General features: G+C 42.4%; 1 protein-coding gene and 1 pseudogene across 1 annotated transcript in view; one reads left to right on the forward strand and one right to left on the reverse strand.

The window, feature by feature from the left end:
• The window catches only part of SGPP2 (sphingosine-1-phosphate phosphatase 2), a 141,716-nt gene that overhangs the window by 22,589 nt on the left and 101,402 nt on the right, over positions 1-17,725 (reverse strand). Inside the window, exon 4 of the mRNA XM_050752082.1 lies at positions 16,153-16,242. Within this exon, the coding sequence (XP_050608039.1) occupies positions 16,153-16,242 (90 nt within the window). The remainder of the gene's footprint in view (positions 1-16,152; positions 16,243-17,725) is intronic.
• Positions 5,289-6,618, forward strand: LOC126932851 (overexpressed in colon carcinoma 1 protein-like; annotated as a pseudogene).

The following is a 17,725-nucleotide window of genomic DNA, read 5'->3' on the forward strand; positions in this document are numbered from 1 at the left end:
CACCCTGTTAGGTATCCATTCCTACCTCCCAGCTGAACTGAAGGTGTTGGAAAGATAAAAATGGCTCCCTTGGAAATTAGGTTCTACCAGTTTGATGCCTTCTTCCTGAATCTAGAAGGTGGTACAGAGGTGGAATCCATCTTCCTCCTGCTGTTTCTGTGATCTGGCAAAGCCTCAGAAACGTGAGCTCCAACAGCAGGACTGAGGATTCCAATGTCTAGTCACTGCTCTCCGTTTTCTAGAGGCAACCAAGGCATCTACAGCGGCTGAGTTCAGCCTAGTTTCCTGGCCATCTGGTTGGTGAGCGCTGAGAAGTGGGAGGCAGAAGACGGAGATCTGGTAGTGGTGCCGGACACCGAGCATAGCAATGATTTTCGTGCTCCCCAAGCTCCTCCAACACTTTGTAAGCACCACATTCCCTGTATAAAATTCCATTTTGCTTAAAATACCTAGAATAGATTCTATTTTCTCCTCTAATAAACAGCATTTAACAATGCTAAACCAGTTTCTTTGATGTGAACATATTTAGGAACCTTTATAATTATTTTGGAGCTTCAAGATTTAATGGCTGCCCTGATGGGTTTTGGACTCACATGGGGCCAGCCTGTGGCCCCTTTCTTTTTTTTTTTTTTTTTTTTGAGACGGAGTCTCGCTCTGTCGCCCAGGCTGGAGTGCAGTGGCCGGATCTCAGCTCACTGCAAGCTCCGCCTCCTGGGTTCACGCCATTCTCCTGCCTCAGCCTCCCCAGTAGCTGGGACTACAGGCGCCCGCCACCTCGCCCGGCTAGTTTTTTGTATTTTTTAGTAGAGACGGGGTTTCACCGTGTCAGCCAGGATGGTCTCGATCTCCTGACCTCGTGATCCGCCCGCCTCGGCCTCCCAAAGTGCTGGGATTACAGGCTTGAGCCACCGCGCCCGGCCGGCCCCTTTCTTTTGGTCAATTTCTCCCTTTTTGAATGGAAGTATTTACCCAATCCCATTGTTTCTTGGAAGTAACTAACTTGTTTTTTACTTTACAGGCTCCTAGATGGAAGGGACTTGCCTTGTCTTAGATGGGACGTGGGACTCTGAACTTGTGAGTTAATGCTGGAATAAGTTAAGACTTTGGGGGACTGTTGGGAAGTCATGATTATATTTTGAAATGTGAGAGGGACATGAGATTTCGGAGGGACCAAGGGCAGAATGATATGATTCGGATCTGTGTTTCTGCCCAAATCTCATGTTAAATTGTAATCCCCAGTACTGGAGGTGGGACCTGGTAGGAGGTGACTGGATCATGGGGGTGAATCCTTCATGAATGGTTTAGCACCATCCCCTTGGTGCTGTTCTAGTGGTAGGAGTTCTCACGAGATCTGATCATTTAAAAGTGTGTGACACCTCCCCACTCTCTTCCTTAGTTCTGCTCTGGCCATGTAAGACGTGCCTGCTTTCCCCTCCTCTCCCACCATGACTGTAAGTTTCCTGAGGCCTCCCTGGAAGCAGAAGCCACTATGCTTCCTGTACAACCTGCAGAACTGTGAGGCAATTAAGCCTCTTTTCTTTATGAATTAAAACAAGGAAACTTTATATACAATTGCATTGAGGAGGGGCAGAGGACTTGGCATAAACTGCTTAAGGAATCCCTTTTTTCCTCATCAGAGAATCTCTCGGGACTGCTGTTTTATGGAACACTTTATAAAATGCAACAGAGAGGATCACCTTGGTTTTTTTCACTCAATGATATAACAGATTTCTATGTAACAAAAATTTTAAATTAGAGTCTCTTTAGAGTTTTTTTTTTTTATTTCTCTACAAGAGATCTCTCTCTCTTCCTCTCCCTTTCTCTCATATGTTGGAGTACAATTTCATTTTTAAATTTACATACACTAAAAGTTACTCTTTTCAGTTTACAATTCAATGAGTTTCAACAAATGCTCAGAGTCAGGTCAAAACTACAGCAATCAGTTGCATAATACCCCCCAAAACTCCTTCATGTAGGAGGAAGGACCAAGCCTTCCCACCACCCCAATTCCTGGCAACCCCTGGTCTCCCCATCACTATGGCTTTGCCTTTCCCGGAGGTCACAGAAAGTAAACAGTATTTAGCCATTTGAGTTGGCTTCTTCATTTAGAATAATTCATAGGGGAACCATCAACATGTTGCATGCAACAGTTCAGTCTTTATTACTGCTGAGTAGTAGCTATTGAATGGATGTACCATAGTTTGTTTATCCTTTTACCAGTTGAAGGACATCAGGTTGTTTCTAGGTTTTAGAGAATAGGAATAAAGCTGCTACATCAACAAAAATTACATAATATTAGATAGCTGAATATCATTCCATATCTTGATATACCATTCATTTAATTGGATAAATCCTTACTGTTGTACGTTAGATCATTTCCAATGTTGTACTATTTTAAATAACACTATAACTTCATTTAAGTGTCTGTATGTATTTGTTCCATTATTCTTTAGGACAAGTTCTTAGAAAAATTCCTGGGTCAAGAGGTATGCATCACACATTTTACTACTTTTGATACATATTGCATTTAAATGTCCCTTAATGACAATCTCCCTTTATCACAGGCCCTCATCAACCTTGACTGTTATTCTTTTTTTAAAAAACCAATCTCACAGGCAAAAATTTAAAAATGGTATCTCACTTTTATTTGTATTTATTTTTTTCTTCATATCTCTATACATACATGTGGAATTGTTTCCTTATATGTATCGGGCATTTTTACTTCTTCTTTTAGGAATTATCTGTTCTTGTCCATTGTTATGCTGGACTTTTTTTTATTGATTCACTGTATTAATGCTTTGTCTATCACCTATTACATTTATGGTTTTCAAGATGACTTTCAATTTTTTTATAGGCAGAGATTTCTTTAAAAATGTATGTAGTCACCTCTTCTAATCTTTTCTTTTGTGGATTACACATTTAATATCATGCCTAGAAAGGGCTTTTTCTATTTTACATTTATATACATAGTCACTCATATTTCCTAATTTTTCCAAACGGTTTTGGAAACAGCATGAAGAATACAGGAGGCTTCCTGGCTGAGGCACACAGTTCCCTGACACATTGGATTTGTTTCTGCCTTCATGGCTTTGAGCTGCTGTGCTGTCATTAAATACTTAAGATTCTTCTTTTCTAATGAGTTCATTTGCCTTTTGAAGAAGGTGAATTCTTTACTGAACTAGGTTGACATTTTATCTTATAACTTGATTTAGAAATAAGGCTTTATTCTTAGGTTTCAGTGGTTAGCTAAGGAATTATAGTAAATCATTTCATTTCTCTTTCTGTTTATTCCACTATTGGGACAGACTAACAATAACTTAGAGGCTTACAAATAAAAATAAAGTGCAAGCACATGCCAATATTTTCCTAAACGTCATAACAATGATCTTGCTGGCAGAAATTTGCATTTATATTTTCCCAAGGGGCCAAAGAAACAATTTTTTATTCTATTTTATTTTTTATTTTTATTTTCTTTGGAGACAGAGTCTCTCTCTATTCCCCAGGCAGGAGTGCAGTGGCGCGATCTCGGCTCACTGCAACCTCTGCCTCCTGGGTTCAAGCAATTCTCATGCCTCATCCTCCGAGTAGCTGGGACTACAGGCACCTGCTACCATGCCTGGCTAATTTTTGCATTTTTAGTAGAGACAGGGTTTTACCATATTGGTCAGGCTGGTCTCAAACTCCTGACCTCAGGTGATCCACCTGTTTTGGCCTCCCAAAGTATTGGGATTACAGGCGTGAGCCACTGTGCCTGGCTGAAACAATTTTTTAAAACAATGACGTAAACATCCTTCCTTGCCTTTCAGCTAAAATAGAGTATATTACCTATTCTTATCATTTTAATTAAAAAGTGATGCAAATAAATGGGAAGTTCAGATTTGTTTTACAAAAGGTGACTTCACAAATTTTGAAGACAGTGCTTTTTGCATTAAGAGAGGCATACAATTACAAGGTATGGAAAAACTTCACCCTTCAATGAAAGTACCTGTAACACACTATATAATCCCAAAGGCAAGCACCTAATAAAAGAAAGAAGCAAATGGAGCCTGGCTCCTATGGAAGATTTCATCAGCCCCCTTAGTCTTACGTAGAAACGGGAATACAACAATGCAGTAGTGTTAGCTCTCAAATCCGTGCTGTCCCTCACTGTGGCCACTTTTTATTTATTTGGGAAAAGTGGATGAATTCTCAGTACCACTCAGACTTTAAGCCTTTATCGAGCTCCCTGCTGAGCATGCTAGGATTTAAATGGCACTTCTGGGTCCTCTGAGATAAACCAGCCACTTCCCAATGGACCATCACTGAAGCCAGAGTCCTAGCCCATTCGGCTGCCTGGCCATTAGCTACAGGGAGGTCCCCAATTCCCCTCCCAGTCAGGCTAATTGTCAGTTCATTGTAGGCTCCTCCAGGTCTGACCACACACCACGCTGAAGCAGCCTCTGAGGTGCCAGGCTGCAGAGTGTCAGGGGCCAGCTGGTTTCTCCACTGCGGCAGAAAGGCTGCGAGTGGCTTCTGGTCTGAGGCAGATGGACCCAGTGCCTGCTCCAGCCCTTTCGACTGTGGCTCTCTGCCATGCAGGGGCCTCTGACACCTCCACATCACTCTGGTGCCTGACCAACTTCTGTCTTTGTCCATCTCCTGTGGTCAGCACTCAGAGCTCATCCAGCTCCCATCCTAGACTTCCAGCCCTTCCAGCAGCTAATAGCTGATTCATCCCATACTTGTAAAAGAGATGAAAACGGTACCCCCACTTTCGTTTTTTTCTTTTTCTTTTTTTTTTTTTTTTGAGACAGAGTCTCACTCTGACTCCCAAAATGCTGGGCCACTGTGCCCAAAGGCTTGAGCCACTGCGTCCCACTGTAGCTTGTTGAACAGTGTGGGGAAAGATTTAAAAAAGTAATTAGCGAACCGGGGTCGGTGGCTCACCCCTGTAATCCCAGCACTTTGGGAGTCGGAGGCGGGCGGATCACGAGGTTAGGAGTTCAAGACCAGCCTGACCAACATGGTGAAACCCCGTCTCTAATAAAAATATAAAAATTAGCCAGGCATGGTGGCGGGTGCCTGTAATTCCAGCTACTAGGGAGGCTGAGGCAGGAGAATTGCTTGAGCCTGGGAGGCAGAGGTTGCAGTGAGCCGAGATCGGGCCACTGCACTCCAGCCTGGGTGACAGGGTGGGACTCTGTCTTAAAAAAAAAAAAAAAAAAAGTAATTTGCGGTCTGAGTCTCCGCCCCTAAGACCCGCGGCCCCAAGCTCCGGAGTGCGGCTTCCCCAGCCGGCCGACTGCGCGATGGGCTGCGGGAACTCCCGGGCAGAGGCCCTGCAGGAGCAGCCAAAGATGTATCAGAAGAATCCATAACAGAAGATGATAAGAGGAGAAACTATGGAGGAGTATATGTTGGCCTACCATCTGAGGCTGTCAATATGGTGTCCAGTCAAACAAAGACGATTCGGAAAAATTAGAAGAAAATAACATCATGACTCAAGAATCAAGAGCATGCTCATCAATTTGGAAGGAATTGGGCTCCGTGGGACATTGTACTGTGCACAGACATTTCCAAGGAAATTCTAAACAGTCACCCTTCCCTCTTGCATTTCCCCAAATCTTAAGCGTATACATAAAACCCTGGGTACATATTGTTGTGGTAATAGAAGGGAATTGGTTAAACAGTACACTTGATGGAACTTTCTGTGGCCATCTACGAAAGACAAGTTAACAAACTGTCATGGAGGCTGCTGTTGCCTAGCCAGGGCTGCTGCATTTTGACATTTCCACCGTGGCCACTCAACACATTTCATGGAGGTCATGTCTTTTCACTGATGCTTTTTGATAGTTTTTATATAACAAAATCCTTATTCTATTTATAACTTAAGATGATAAGGCACTATAAATGAATGACCTAAAATAATATATTTGTCTGTTATCTTTCGCTATTTCTACTTCACTTTAATTTTTAGCTGTAAAATTGGTAAATGGATTCTTACAACTCTTTCTGTTTTTTACTGTTAGTTTTCAAATTTCATTTAAATGTCAGAATTTCCTTTTTAGGAACAATGTGTATTTCATTGCAATATTTAAAAATAAACTCAAATTTGCATGCCATATGCACACACACACACACACAAAGTAATTTGCCTATGTTTGTTGTTAGTAATACATACAAAAGTTCTTGCTGGAAATTGTGCTAAGGCCTAATTTTGATTCAACTAATACAGACGCATAAAATGCCTTCAATTTCCCTTTACATCATCCCAACAATGGGTATCTGAACTTCTCCTTTGGTGGTTAAATAATAATGATTTATTTTGTCTTTTAAAAAAATTAAAACAAAGAGGGAGTGAATGTTTTACCATGAGTATTTATTACTTTTGAAACTAGAAATAATTCTCTATTTTTACAAAAGGGTAAACATATTTCTCTCCAGGGTAAAGAGAAAACAATGGGCATAATAACCTAGTGACTGATGCTCAGAAACATAACTAAATTATCATTTTATCTCAGTAACTCATCCAACAGGGTGTAACAGGAAGTAAGGCTTGGTAGGGTGTAATTTGTATTGCAATCAGCTTTTTCCCCATGTTAAGTAAGGCAGTTTGAAGTAAGTTTTTTTAAACAACATGAAAAAATACAACAAAAATGCTCTAGTCCAAGGCCAGAACACAGTTTTATATGGTCGGCAGATAATTTAGAATTTGAGAAGACTTTTCAACATTCTCTGACTCCAATGAAAACTAAAGCAAAACTTGGGAGGAAAAAAATAAATGAATAAGCAAATAAAACAGTATCTGTATAATTATCCACAGATCAAACAATTTAGGGACAATAAAATAGAGCAACATTTCAGCTAGGTCAGGTGCAAAATAATGGAACAACTATTCACTGTTTATTCATATTTCACACATTCACTAACAACAAAAATTCTGGCTAGTTTTACTGTTAATATATTTGGGATGATTTCTTTATTAGTCAAAGGACTTAAAATCCATTTTGTGTAAGTTGAATAGTTAGGGCATCATAGATATAGGATAATCAGCCTTCTTGGCTTGCTCTAGCCCTCCTTCCTCCACAAACACACTATTAGGTCCACATTTTGAGCCTTTGAAAGAGTAGAAAAAATGCCATGCTATAGATGCAGAGAGGATATCATGGGACTTTGTCTGCCCTGCTTCTGATGCCAGGAGGCACTTTATTTTAGAGAACTGAGCCTCCTGTATGCCAATCCCGACCCTAACCTTTGCTGCCAATCAGAGCCACTACTCGCACAGGTTGGCTCCAGACCTGGCTGGTTCCATCACAGTTCTCAGCACTCCTGAGACAGCATTTGATGCAGCCACAGACTTGTTATCCAGGTGCGGCCAATGTGAGATCTTCCCTAAAACTCTCCTCCCTGAAGGCCTTTAAGGAGTGAAACAGGGCCGGGCGCGGTGGCTCAAGCCTGTAATCCCAGCACTTTGGGAGGCCGAGACGGGCGGATCACGAGGTCAGGAGATCGAGACCATCCTGGCTAACACGGTGAAACCCCGTCTCTACTAAAAATACAAAAAAAATTAGCCGGGCGTGGTGGCGGCGCCTGTAGTCCCAGCTACGCGGGAGGCTGAGGCAGGAGAATGGCGGGAACCCGGGAGGCGGAGCTTGCAGTGAGCTGAGATCCGGCCACTGCACTCCAGCTTGGGCGACAGAGCGAGACTCTGCCTCAAAAAAAAAAAAAAAAAAAAAAAAAAAAAAAAAAAAAGGAGTGAAACAGAAAAGAAAACAACAACAACAACAACAACAAAAATGAAGCCCAGAACTCCAATCTCAGGGAAGATGGCAGCCCCAGAGTATGAATCCACCATGCAGAGATGAGCTTGGGGAAGAGTGGTGAGGGAAGCTTCTGATGAAGGTCAAGGCCTGGGGGCCCACTCTCCCAATGCCAGCTGCATCTCTGACTTCCTTACACTATGGTTATAAACATCAATACATTTCCCTGTAAGCTTAAACTAGTTTGAGTTGGTGTCTGTTATTTTCATTCAAGGATTCCTGACTAATGCATCTGGTAACCACTTGATTTTGGGCATACTCAATTGTGGTGAACTTACTGGGCTCTTTCCAGTCTCTATTCTCAGGACACTGCCTTCACATCCTACAGGGGTGGTTCCCAGGTTGCATTTCTGCTCTGCGACCTGTCCCCCTGCCAAGGCTCACTGGTCCAAGGGTAGTGCTGGGTACAACCGAAGTCTCACCTCCATATGCTAGAGTTTTCATCTGAGGGAAGAGTTGTTGGGAGCTGGGATAAATGAATGGTGGCACTCCAAAAGGAAGGTGATGGCACTCCTCAGAGCCACTCTGCTTCTGGTCCCTCCTGAGGCTTGCTTTTTTGACAGCTTCCTGAGCTCCACGAGCTACCCCAGTCCTTCCAAGACATTCTATCTTCCCTCCTTTCCCTCTTTCTCTCTCTCTTTTCCTTCAGCTGGATGCAATTGGTTTATTCTTCAAACCAAGAGAACATGAAATTATACACCAAAAAACTGTTTTTGTAAATTATCACTTCATGTAGAATGCCTTTCACCATGGGAAAATGTAAGACCTCAGTAAAAACTGGCTTCAGCAATAAGGAACCATGTTTTACCTTGAGTGGTGAGCCCAGAGGTAGGGTGGCCCTAGGGGTGGTACAGTCACTCCATGATGTCATTGGGGCCCTCGTGTTATATTTCCATGCTTTGGCACGGACAGTAATGATTTCCCTCAAAGGCCGATTCCCCAAACATTCCCAAATGGCTGCTGCTCACAAATGGGGCGGTGTCATTACTCACGTCCAGCAAGAGATAGAGAAACCTCTCCTCCATGCATGGAATAGCATAATCAGATTTGGAAATAATTTCCTAGCAGTGGTGTAAGAACAGCTGTGAGGCACATTTAAGAGCCAGAACGGATTCGGCTTGGTGACTACCTGACTGATGGAGGTGTGGGAAGGGAGGAGCTAGGGTGTTGCCCGTGTTTCTTGTTTGGGCATCTTGGTAGACAGGGACGCCCTCCCTGGGGGGGGGTGCAGATCTGGTTTGGTGAGGATGATGACACAGCTGTGCAGGTTTAATGCCTCCCCATGCTTCACTTGGGCCTGCCCAGGAGACTAGCTGGAGCCTGTCATCAAAACCTTGACAGGGGCACCAAACCACATCTGACAAGAAGTGACTTCTTAAGAGGTGGGATAAGCAAATTATTTCTCTCCCTGAATTGCTCTCCTGCTTATGCAGAGAGAACCATTTCTTTTTTTTCTTTTCTTTTTCTTTTTCCTTCTTTTTTTTTTTTTTGAGACAGAGTTTCACTCTTGTTGCCCAGGCTGGAGTGCAATGGCGTGATCTCACCTCACTGCAAACCCCACCTCCCGGGTTCAAGCAATTCTCCTGCCTCAACCTCCCAAGTAGCTGGGATTATAGGCATGTGCCACCATGTCTGGCTAATTTTTTGTAGTTTTAGTAGAGATGGGGTTTCTCCATGTTGGTCAGGCTGGTCTTGAACTCCCGACCTCAGGTGATCCACCTGCCTTGGCCTCCCGAAGTGCTGAGATTACAGGCATGGGCCACCGCGCCCAGCCTAGACAGAGCCATTTCTTTGAAGTAGGCAGCCACCTGAATGATGTACTTAAATGCCCTAAGCATCAAAGCTGTGTGCGATCAGAGTGGTTCATATGGATGCGGGGTGCCTAAAGATTATCTCTCTATACCTTCCAACCCAGTTTTGTTCAGGGGCACGCCCATATCTAGCATGAAAGACAGATCATTAGTCCAATCAATGACTCTCAACCCCGGTGGCACATTAAAATCAACCAGGGAGTTTAAAAAAACACCAAAGCCCAGGACCCACCTCCATATATCTATTAATATGTCTACACGCACACATAACATAAAATTCACCACCTTAACCATTTTAAAGTATCCAGTGGTATTAACAGGATTTATGTTGTTGTGTAACCATCATCATCATCCAATTTCAAAATGCCTTTCATCTTACTAAACTGAAACTCTATACACAAAAAATAATAACTCTCCATTCCTCCCTGTCTCCCCAACAGCCGCTGGCAACCACCATTCTAATTTTGGTCTCTATGAATTTGATTACTCTAGGTACCTGATGTAAGTGGAATCATATAAGATTTCCTTTTCCGACTGGCTTATCTCACTTTACATAAAAGTCTTCGAGGCCCATCCATGTTGTAGCAGGTGTCAGAATTCACCTCCCTTTTAAGACTGAATAATACGCCATCATATGTGGACAGGCACACTGTGCTTCCCTTGACTGCACTTTGCCGATACTGTGTTTTTTAGAAATTGAAGTTTTGTGGTAATACTGTATCCAGCAAGTCTACCAGTGCCACTTTTCCAACAGCCTGAGCTCATTTTGCGTCTCTGTGTTCTCTCGCTTTCCTCTGGCCTCCCTAAGCTCTGAGACACAACAATATGAAATTAGGCCAATTAATAACCCTAATAACCTCTCAGTGTTCAAGTGGAAGAAGAGTCACATGTCTCTCACTTTATTTATTTATTATTTATTTTAGAGACTGGATCTCATTCTGTCACCCAGGCTGGAGTGCAGTCGTACAAGCATAGCTCACTACAGCCTCCAACTCCTGGGCTCAAGCAAACCTCTCTCCTCAGACTCTCAAAGCACTGGGATTCCAGGTGAGCCACTGCACCTGGCTGTCATCTCTTACTTTAAATCAAAAGCTAGACATGATTAAGCCTAGTGAGGAAGGCATTTCAAAAACTGAGATAGGCCAAAAGCTAAGCCTCTTGTGCCAAACAGCCATATTGAGAATGGAATGGAAAAGTTCTTGAAGGCAATTAAAAGTGCTACTCCAATGAATACATGAATGATAAGAAAATTAAACAGCCTTATTATAGAGAAAGTTTGAGTGGCCTGGTTAGAAGATCAAACCAGTCACAACATTCCCTTAAGCCAAAGTCTAATCCAGAGCAAAACCCTAACTCTCTTTAGCTCTATGATGACTGAGAGGTGAGGAAGCTGCAGAAAACAAGTTTGACACTAGCGGAATTTGGTTCATGAGGTTTGAGGAAAGAAGCCATGTTTAAAACGTAAATGTGCAAGGTGAAGCAGCAAGTTCTGATAGAGAAGCTATAGCTAGTTATCCAGAAGACCTAGGTAAGGTCATTGATGAAGGTGGCTATGTGACACAATAGCTTTTCCATGTAGATAAAACAGCATCACATTGGAAGAAGATGCCATCTAGGACTTGCACAGCTAGAGAGAAGTCAATGTCTGGCTTCAACACTTCAAAGGACAGGCTAATGCTCTTGTTAGGGGTTAATGCAGCTGGTGACTTTAAGGTGAAACGAATGGCCACTTACCATTCTGAAAATTCTAGGGTCCTTAAGAATTATGCTAAATCTACTCTGCCTGTGCTCTAGAAATGAAATAACAAAGTCTGGGTGACAGCACATCTGTTCGCAGCACAATTTACTGAGTATTTTAAGCCCATTGTTTTGACCTACTGCTCAGAGCAAAAGATTCCTTTCAAAATATTATTGCTAATGGACAATACACCTGGTCACCCAAGATGGCAATGTACAGGATGTACAAGATTCATGTTGTTTTCATGCCTGCTAAACACAACATCCATTCCACAGCCCAGGGATCAAGGAGTCATTGCTACTTTCAATTCTTACTTTTTAAGAAACACATTTTGTAAGGCTGTAGCTACCATAGATTGTGATTCCTCTGATAGATCTGGACAAAGTAAATTGAAAACCTTCTGGAAAGGATTCACCATTCTAGATGCCATTAAGAACATTTGTGATTCATGTTCATGGGAGGAGGTCAAGCTATCAACATTAATAGGAGTTTGGGAGATATTGATTCCAACACTTATGGATAACGTTGAGGGGGTTATGACTTCAGCAGAGGAAGTAACTGCAGATATGATTAAAATAGCAAGAGGCCGGGCACACTGGCTCATGCCTGTAATCACAGCACTTTGGGAGACCAAGGTAGATGGATCAGTTTATGTCAGGAGTTCAAGACCCGCCTGGCCAACACGGTGAAACCCTGCTTCTACTAAAAATACAAAAATTAGCTGGGTATGGCAGTGCATGCCTGTAGTCCCAGCTACTTGGGAGGCTGAGGCAAGACAATGGCTTGAATCTGGGAGGTGGAGGTTACAGTGAGTAGAGATCATGTCATTGCACTCCAGCCTGGGTGACAGAGTGAGACTCTGTCTCAAAAAAATAAAAAAATAAAAAATAAAAAAAAATAGCAAGAAAACTAGAATTAGATGTGGAGCCTTAAGATGTGACTGAATTGCTGCAATCTCATGATAAAACTTGAATGGATGAAGAGTTGCTTTTTATGGAAAAACAAAGAAAGTAATCTTTTCAGATGGACTCTACTTCAGGTGAAGATGCTGTGAACATTGTTAAAATGACAAGAAAGGACAGAATATTACATAAACGTAGTAGATACAGCAATTGCAGGGTTTGAGAGGATTGACTCTAATTTTGAAAGTTCTACTCCGGTTAAAAGGCTATCAAATATCATCACATGGTTTGGCGTATGTAAAGGGGAGAAAAATAAAGAAAAAAACAGCATTGGCATTCTACATAGAAATCTTTCCTAAAAGGAAGAGTCCATTGATGCGACAAACTTCATTGTTGTCTATTTTAAGAAACAGGGCACGGTGGTTCACGCCTGTAATCCCAGCACTTTGGGAGGCTGTGGTGGTATGATTGCTTGAGCCCAGAAATTTGAGACAAGCCTGGGCAACATAGTGAGACACTGTCTCTACTAAAAATACAAAAATTAGCTAGATGTGGTGGTGCATGCCTGTACTCCCAGCTATTCAGGAGGCTGAGGTATGAGAATTGCTTGAATCTGGAAGGCAGACATTGCAGTGAGCCAGGATCTCACCACTGCACTCCAGCCTGAGTGACAGACTGAGATGTTTCGAAAACAAAAACAAAAGCAAAAACAAAACTTGCCACAGCCACTCCACCCTTGAGCAATCACCACCCTAATCAGTTAGCAGCCATCAACACTGAGCCAGACCCTCCACCAGCAAAAACATTATGACTCACAGAAGGCCCAGATAATTGTTAGCATTTTTAGCAAAAAATTATCTCTAAATTAAGATATTATGTGTACACTGCTTTTTTTTTAGACATAATGCGATTGCACACTTACTAGACAACAGAATAGTGTAAACATTTTTATATGCACTGAGAGACAAAAAAATTGTGTGACTTGCTTGTGATATTCACTTGATTGTGATGGTTTGGAACTGAACCCGCAATGACTCTGAGTTAAGCCTGGATGTCACACTATGCTTATCCATTCTGTCAGCGAACACTTGGGCTCACCTTTAGGCTATTGTGAATAAGGCTTCTCTGAACATGGGGGTACAAATATCTTCAGAGAGATTTTTTTAGAAGCTTCCCATGGGGTTTGAATATGTAGCTAGGGTTGACAGCCATTATAAAAGACATTCCCTAGAGATTGTGAGGGGCACAGGGAAGGGGCAGGCTACCATAGTTGGCTCAATCCGCTATTCCGTCCTAACTATATCATCATATCAGGTAATCAGCAGTGTAGACATCTGTCTCCTTGAGTAGACTTGGACACCTGAGGGGCAGGGTAGGTTTCTTTACCACAAGAGCTCCCAGATCTAGTTCCAAGCCCAGGGGCCTGTAGGAGCTGATTAAGTTGCTGCTGAATAAAGACTACTAATCCATAATTCTACCTTATCCTACTATTAAAACCAACTGTTCCCTTCTACTAGAAATTACTCATCATTGCACCGTAGGCCATTCTCCGGTCCTGTAGCATGACTGGTACCTGGGCCTGAGCCTGAGTCAAGGTCTAAGATCTTTATGAAATAAAATTATGAGCATGAAAGAAGCCCTGGGTCCTCACAGAACAGATGGGCTTGGGGACAATGGTTGCTGTGGCCTCTTGCTCCAGCTTCTTCTGGGACAAATGCTCCCAAAAGGAGGGTGGTACCTGTTCCTTGCATCTGGATGAGAGGCCTAATCTATCTTCACCTAAATATCTGCTTACTGTCCCCACAACTCACTTTAAAAAGAAAAGGCTGTAGCTGTGTTTCTATTGAGGTGGATTTTGTGTACTCTTTATTCATCTCCGTAGCTCCACATACTTGTGCTTACTTTCATTTTAATTTTAACCCAAGTTCTCAAGATCATTCTTTTTTAAATTTTACTTTAAGTCCCGAGATACATGTGCAGAATGTACAGGTTTGTTACGCAGGTATACGTGTGCCATGGTGGTTTGCTGCACCTACTGACCATCCTCTAATTTCCCTCCCCTCACCCCCCACCTCCCAACAGGCCCTGGTGTGTGTTGTTCCCCTCCCTGTGTCCATGTGTTCTCATTGTTCAACTCCTATGTATGAGTGAGAACATGTGTGTTAGGTTTTCTGTTCCTGTGTTAGTTTGCTGAGGATGATGGCTTCCAGCTTCATCCAAGTCTCTGCAAAGGACATGCTCTCATTCCTTTTCATGGCTGCATAGTATTCCATGATGTATATGTACCACATTTTCTTTACCCAGTCTGTCATTACCGAGATCATTTTTTATTAAAGCCTACAGAAATTAAACAGGAGCCCCAGATAAAAAGAGATGCCAGAGAACCCAAGAGTTCTTCATTCCATATTGAAGTCCATGAACATATTTGGAGAGAACCTCTTTGTAACACGAAGCAGCAGTGTAGCAAATTGAGAATGCCATCCTCCCTTCCTTCCCTCCATCTTAGAAGCCACCAGTGTGGTGTGACATGGGATGGGGCCAGCAAGGATGTGCCTTGGAAGGTAAAATTACAGGACTGGCCCTTCATTGCTCCTTTCTTATTTCCGAGATCTGAGGTCCACCTTCACCCAGATAGCACCCAGGTCAGGGCTAGGCTGAGGTGAAGTAGGTGAGGCATAGCATGCAAATACAGGGTCAGATCTTGTCTTCACTTAAAATTTGACTATTTCGCTCATCATGGGGTTTTGTGGCATGAATTTTGATTTTTTAAAAAACTGCATTCAAATTATTTATCTTGATTCCTGAGATTTTTAGCACGCCTTAAACTTGGAGACTTGCCTGCCTCTTCTGAGGCTTGGCCTTGAGTCAGTTACTATCAGCACCTTCCTTTGCATTTTAAGAGGAAAGCATAATGTTGCTCTCTGATAGATCCTTGGGAAGCCGTAAACCCCCTTCTCTGAGTTACTTCGGCCTCTGTTCCTTTTGACAAACGATCTCCCCAATCTGTTCACTTTGCAGCTTCTGCCCTTCTGCCCTCCTCCCTTCCATGTTTCCCATAAAAAACCCACACCAGGGACCAGGGAGAGAAGCAAGAAGGCCCGTGTGGGGCGTGGGCCTTTCCCTCCCAGGTTTTTTGCTAACTTAACTTTAGAGCTTCAGAATTGAGATAAACACATAATGAGCAAGGGCCCATATCTTTTTAAAGAAATCTTTCTTGTATCCATTACGATGATAAATAGCGCCCCTGTGGTCAACCATGGCCAGCCTTACGCTCTGGAACTTCAAGGCAGCTGTGGGAAATTGAATTCTCAAGGACTTTAACTGTGCCAATCATGGCGGCCCTGGAAAATATTTCTAATATGGTAAAAGGGTGGATGGACTTTTAGATGCAGATGGGACTCTGTGTGCCCACCACTGCCTCCAGCCTAAAACAGTATGGAAGGAAGCAAAGCCATGATTCCGGGCTCCTCTGTCCTAGTAGGACCCTTACCTTGCAAGGGCACTGGAGACCCCTGATTTCAGGCCCCTCTCTGTGAAGACCTAAGTGGGGAACTGCGACTACTCACTTGTGTCTGTGAGCCTGGGGGCTTTTCCTGCACTGCTTGCTGCATCGTCAGTAAACCGATGTGAATATAAATGACCGGAGTCTCCAACGCTGTTCTAGCCCATTTTCAAAATCTTGAGGGTTCAGCGTGGCTCAGCCTCATTGATATTACCTTAATGTTTCATTACTATTATCGTACATGCACCCGAACATAATAATTACTTAATGCACTGGCATGATGAGAAATATAATTACATATGCAAATAATTTTATAAATAAGTAGTATGAGAAACATATTGACACAGTGACCACAATACCATTCAAACAATCGCCACAAGACCTGACCACAAAGTCTTACCAGGACCGTATGCATCCCAGTGTAGAGCCTGCTGAGACACACCAAGGTGGAAAACACCACGGCCATCACCAGTCCCAACACAAATGGATACTGTGGGGTAAGGAGAAAAAACAAGGGACTTAGATCACACTCAGACATATGATTTCATGTCATAGGTGGGAATAGGGTTCATTAATGCAAGAATTGCTAGTCCGAATCTTGCATTCCCCAGACCAGCAATCTGATTATCTAAAAACATTTTCTAAAAGGGGAGACAGAAGAAAGAGAAGGGGAAGATACTTAGGTATACAGTTCTGGGAGGAAGTTTCTAACATATAAGTATGCACGTGACATGTAGTAGGACTTGGCTTTAAGACTCATGACCACAACTACAGTGCTGGCAGTTTTAGTGAAATGAATAACTTTGATTTCTACCTATTCTTAAATCAGAGTGACAAGAAACAAACAATTTGACCAAGAAGCAAGGTAGATAGATAGCCAGGGCTATAATCTGAAAATCCCAACAAGCAACTTCTCCTCCTCTGTGGAAGACGCAGGGGCAATGGGCCCAAAGTAAGAATCGGCATATTTGCGTCCAGATATCAAAAGCACTTGTGCAGATTCTACTGACTCTCAACATTTGCTGCTGAGTAACACTAGCGGCTGGAGGAATCTGGCTAATACTGAATCATATAAGGAACACACAGATATTTTGCTTATAAACTAGACATAGGCATGTAATCCACCTGCTTCAAGCACCAGTGTCTGTGGTATTCCGTAGTAAGATCAAAGACAATAGAGCACTGTCTGTATTAGGCAAAGCACTTTATCCTATCTCCCTTAGTCTTCACATAACCCTATGAAGTAGGCTCAGTTATTAGCCCCATTTTACAAATGAGGAAGCCCTTAACCATGATAATAAATGACATTGTTAATAAACTTTATCACAAAGGCACTTTCCCCTCAATGCTCCCATTTGACCCTCACAACAAGAGCTTGGGGTTCAGAGAAGTGAAATGATCTGCCTGAAGTCACACAGCCAGTAAGTGAGAGTCAGAACTGCAGGCCATGCCTTCTGAGTCCAACTCCAGTGTGTTCTTTCCCATGTAACACGTGAGTACCATAACACCTGATTGTCATGTCTGTTCTTAAGGTTTATCATTAACTAAGTCTCAGATTTTAATTTAAAAGTGTTAAGAATTAATGAGTTAATATATTTGGAAATTAGGGTGTGGGCAGTAGCCTCAACACACATTTAAAAAATTTTATTTCAATAGTTTTTGGGTTACTCAATACACATAAACCAATATATATGTAAATAAATATATATAAATAAACCAATAAATATAAAATATATAAATAAACCAATATTTAGAGCTGTTTATGAGCAAACAACTCAGCTAGCTAAATACATTCACCATTAAAAATCAAATAGGAAAGAAATTCACAACATGACTCCTACCTTATGAAAACTGCTACATCATGTAAGTTGACAAGAATTTTTTAAGGAGGACTGGGCAGCTCTGCAATGGATGTGTCTGTGGTGATGGTGGTGGTTTTGCTGCTGTGAGCCTCCACTTGCTGCTTTTCTCTT

Source organism: Macaca thibetana, chromosome 12 (assembly GCF_024542745.1).
Source record: "Macaca thibetana thibetana isolate TM-01 chromosome 12, ASM2454274v1, whole genome shotgun sequence".
NCBI classification, from domain to species: domain Eukaryota; kingdom Metazoa; phylum Chordata; class Mammalia; order Primates; family Cercopithecidae; genus Macaca; species Macaca thibetana.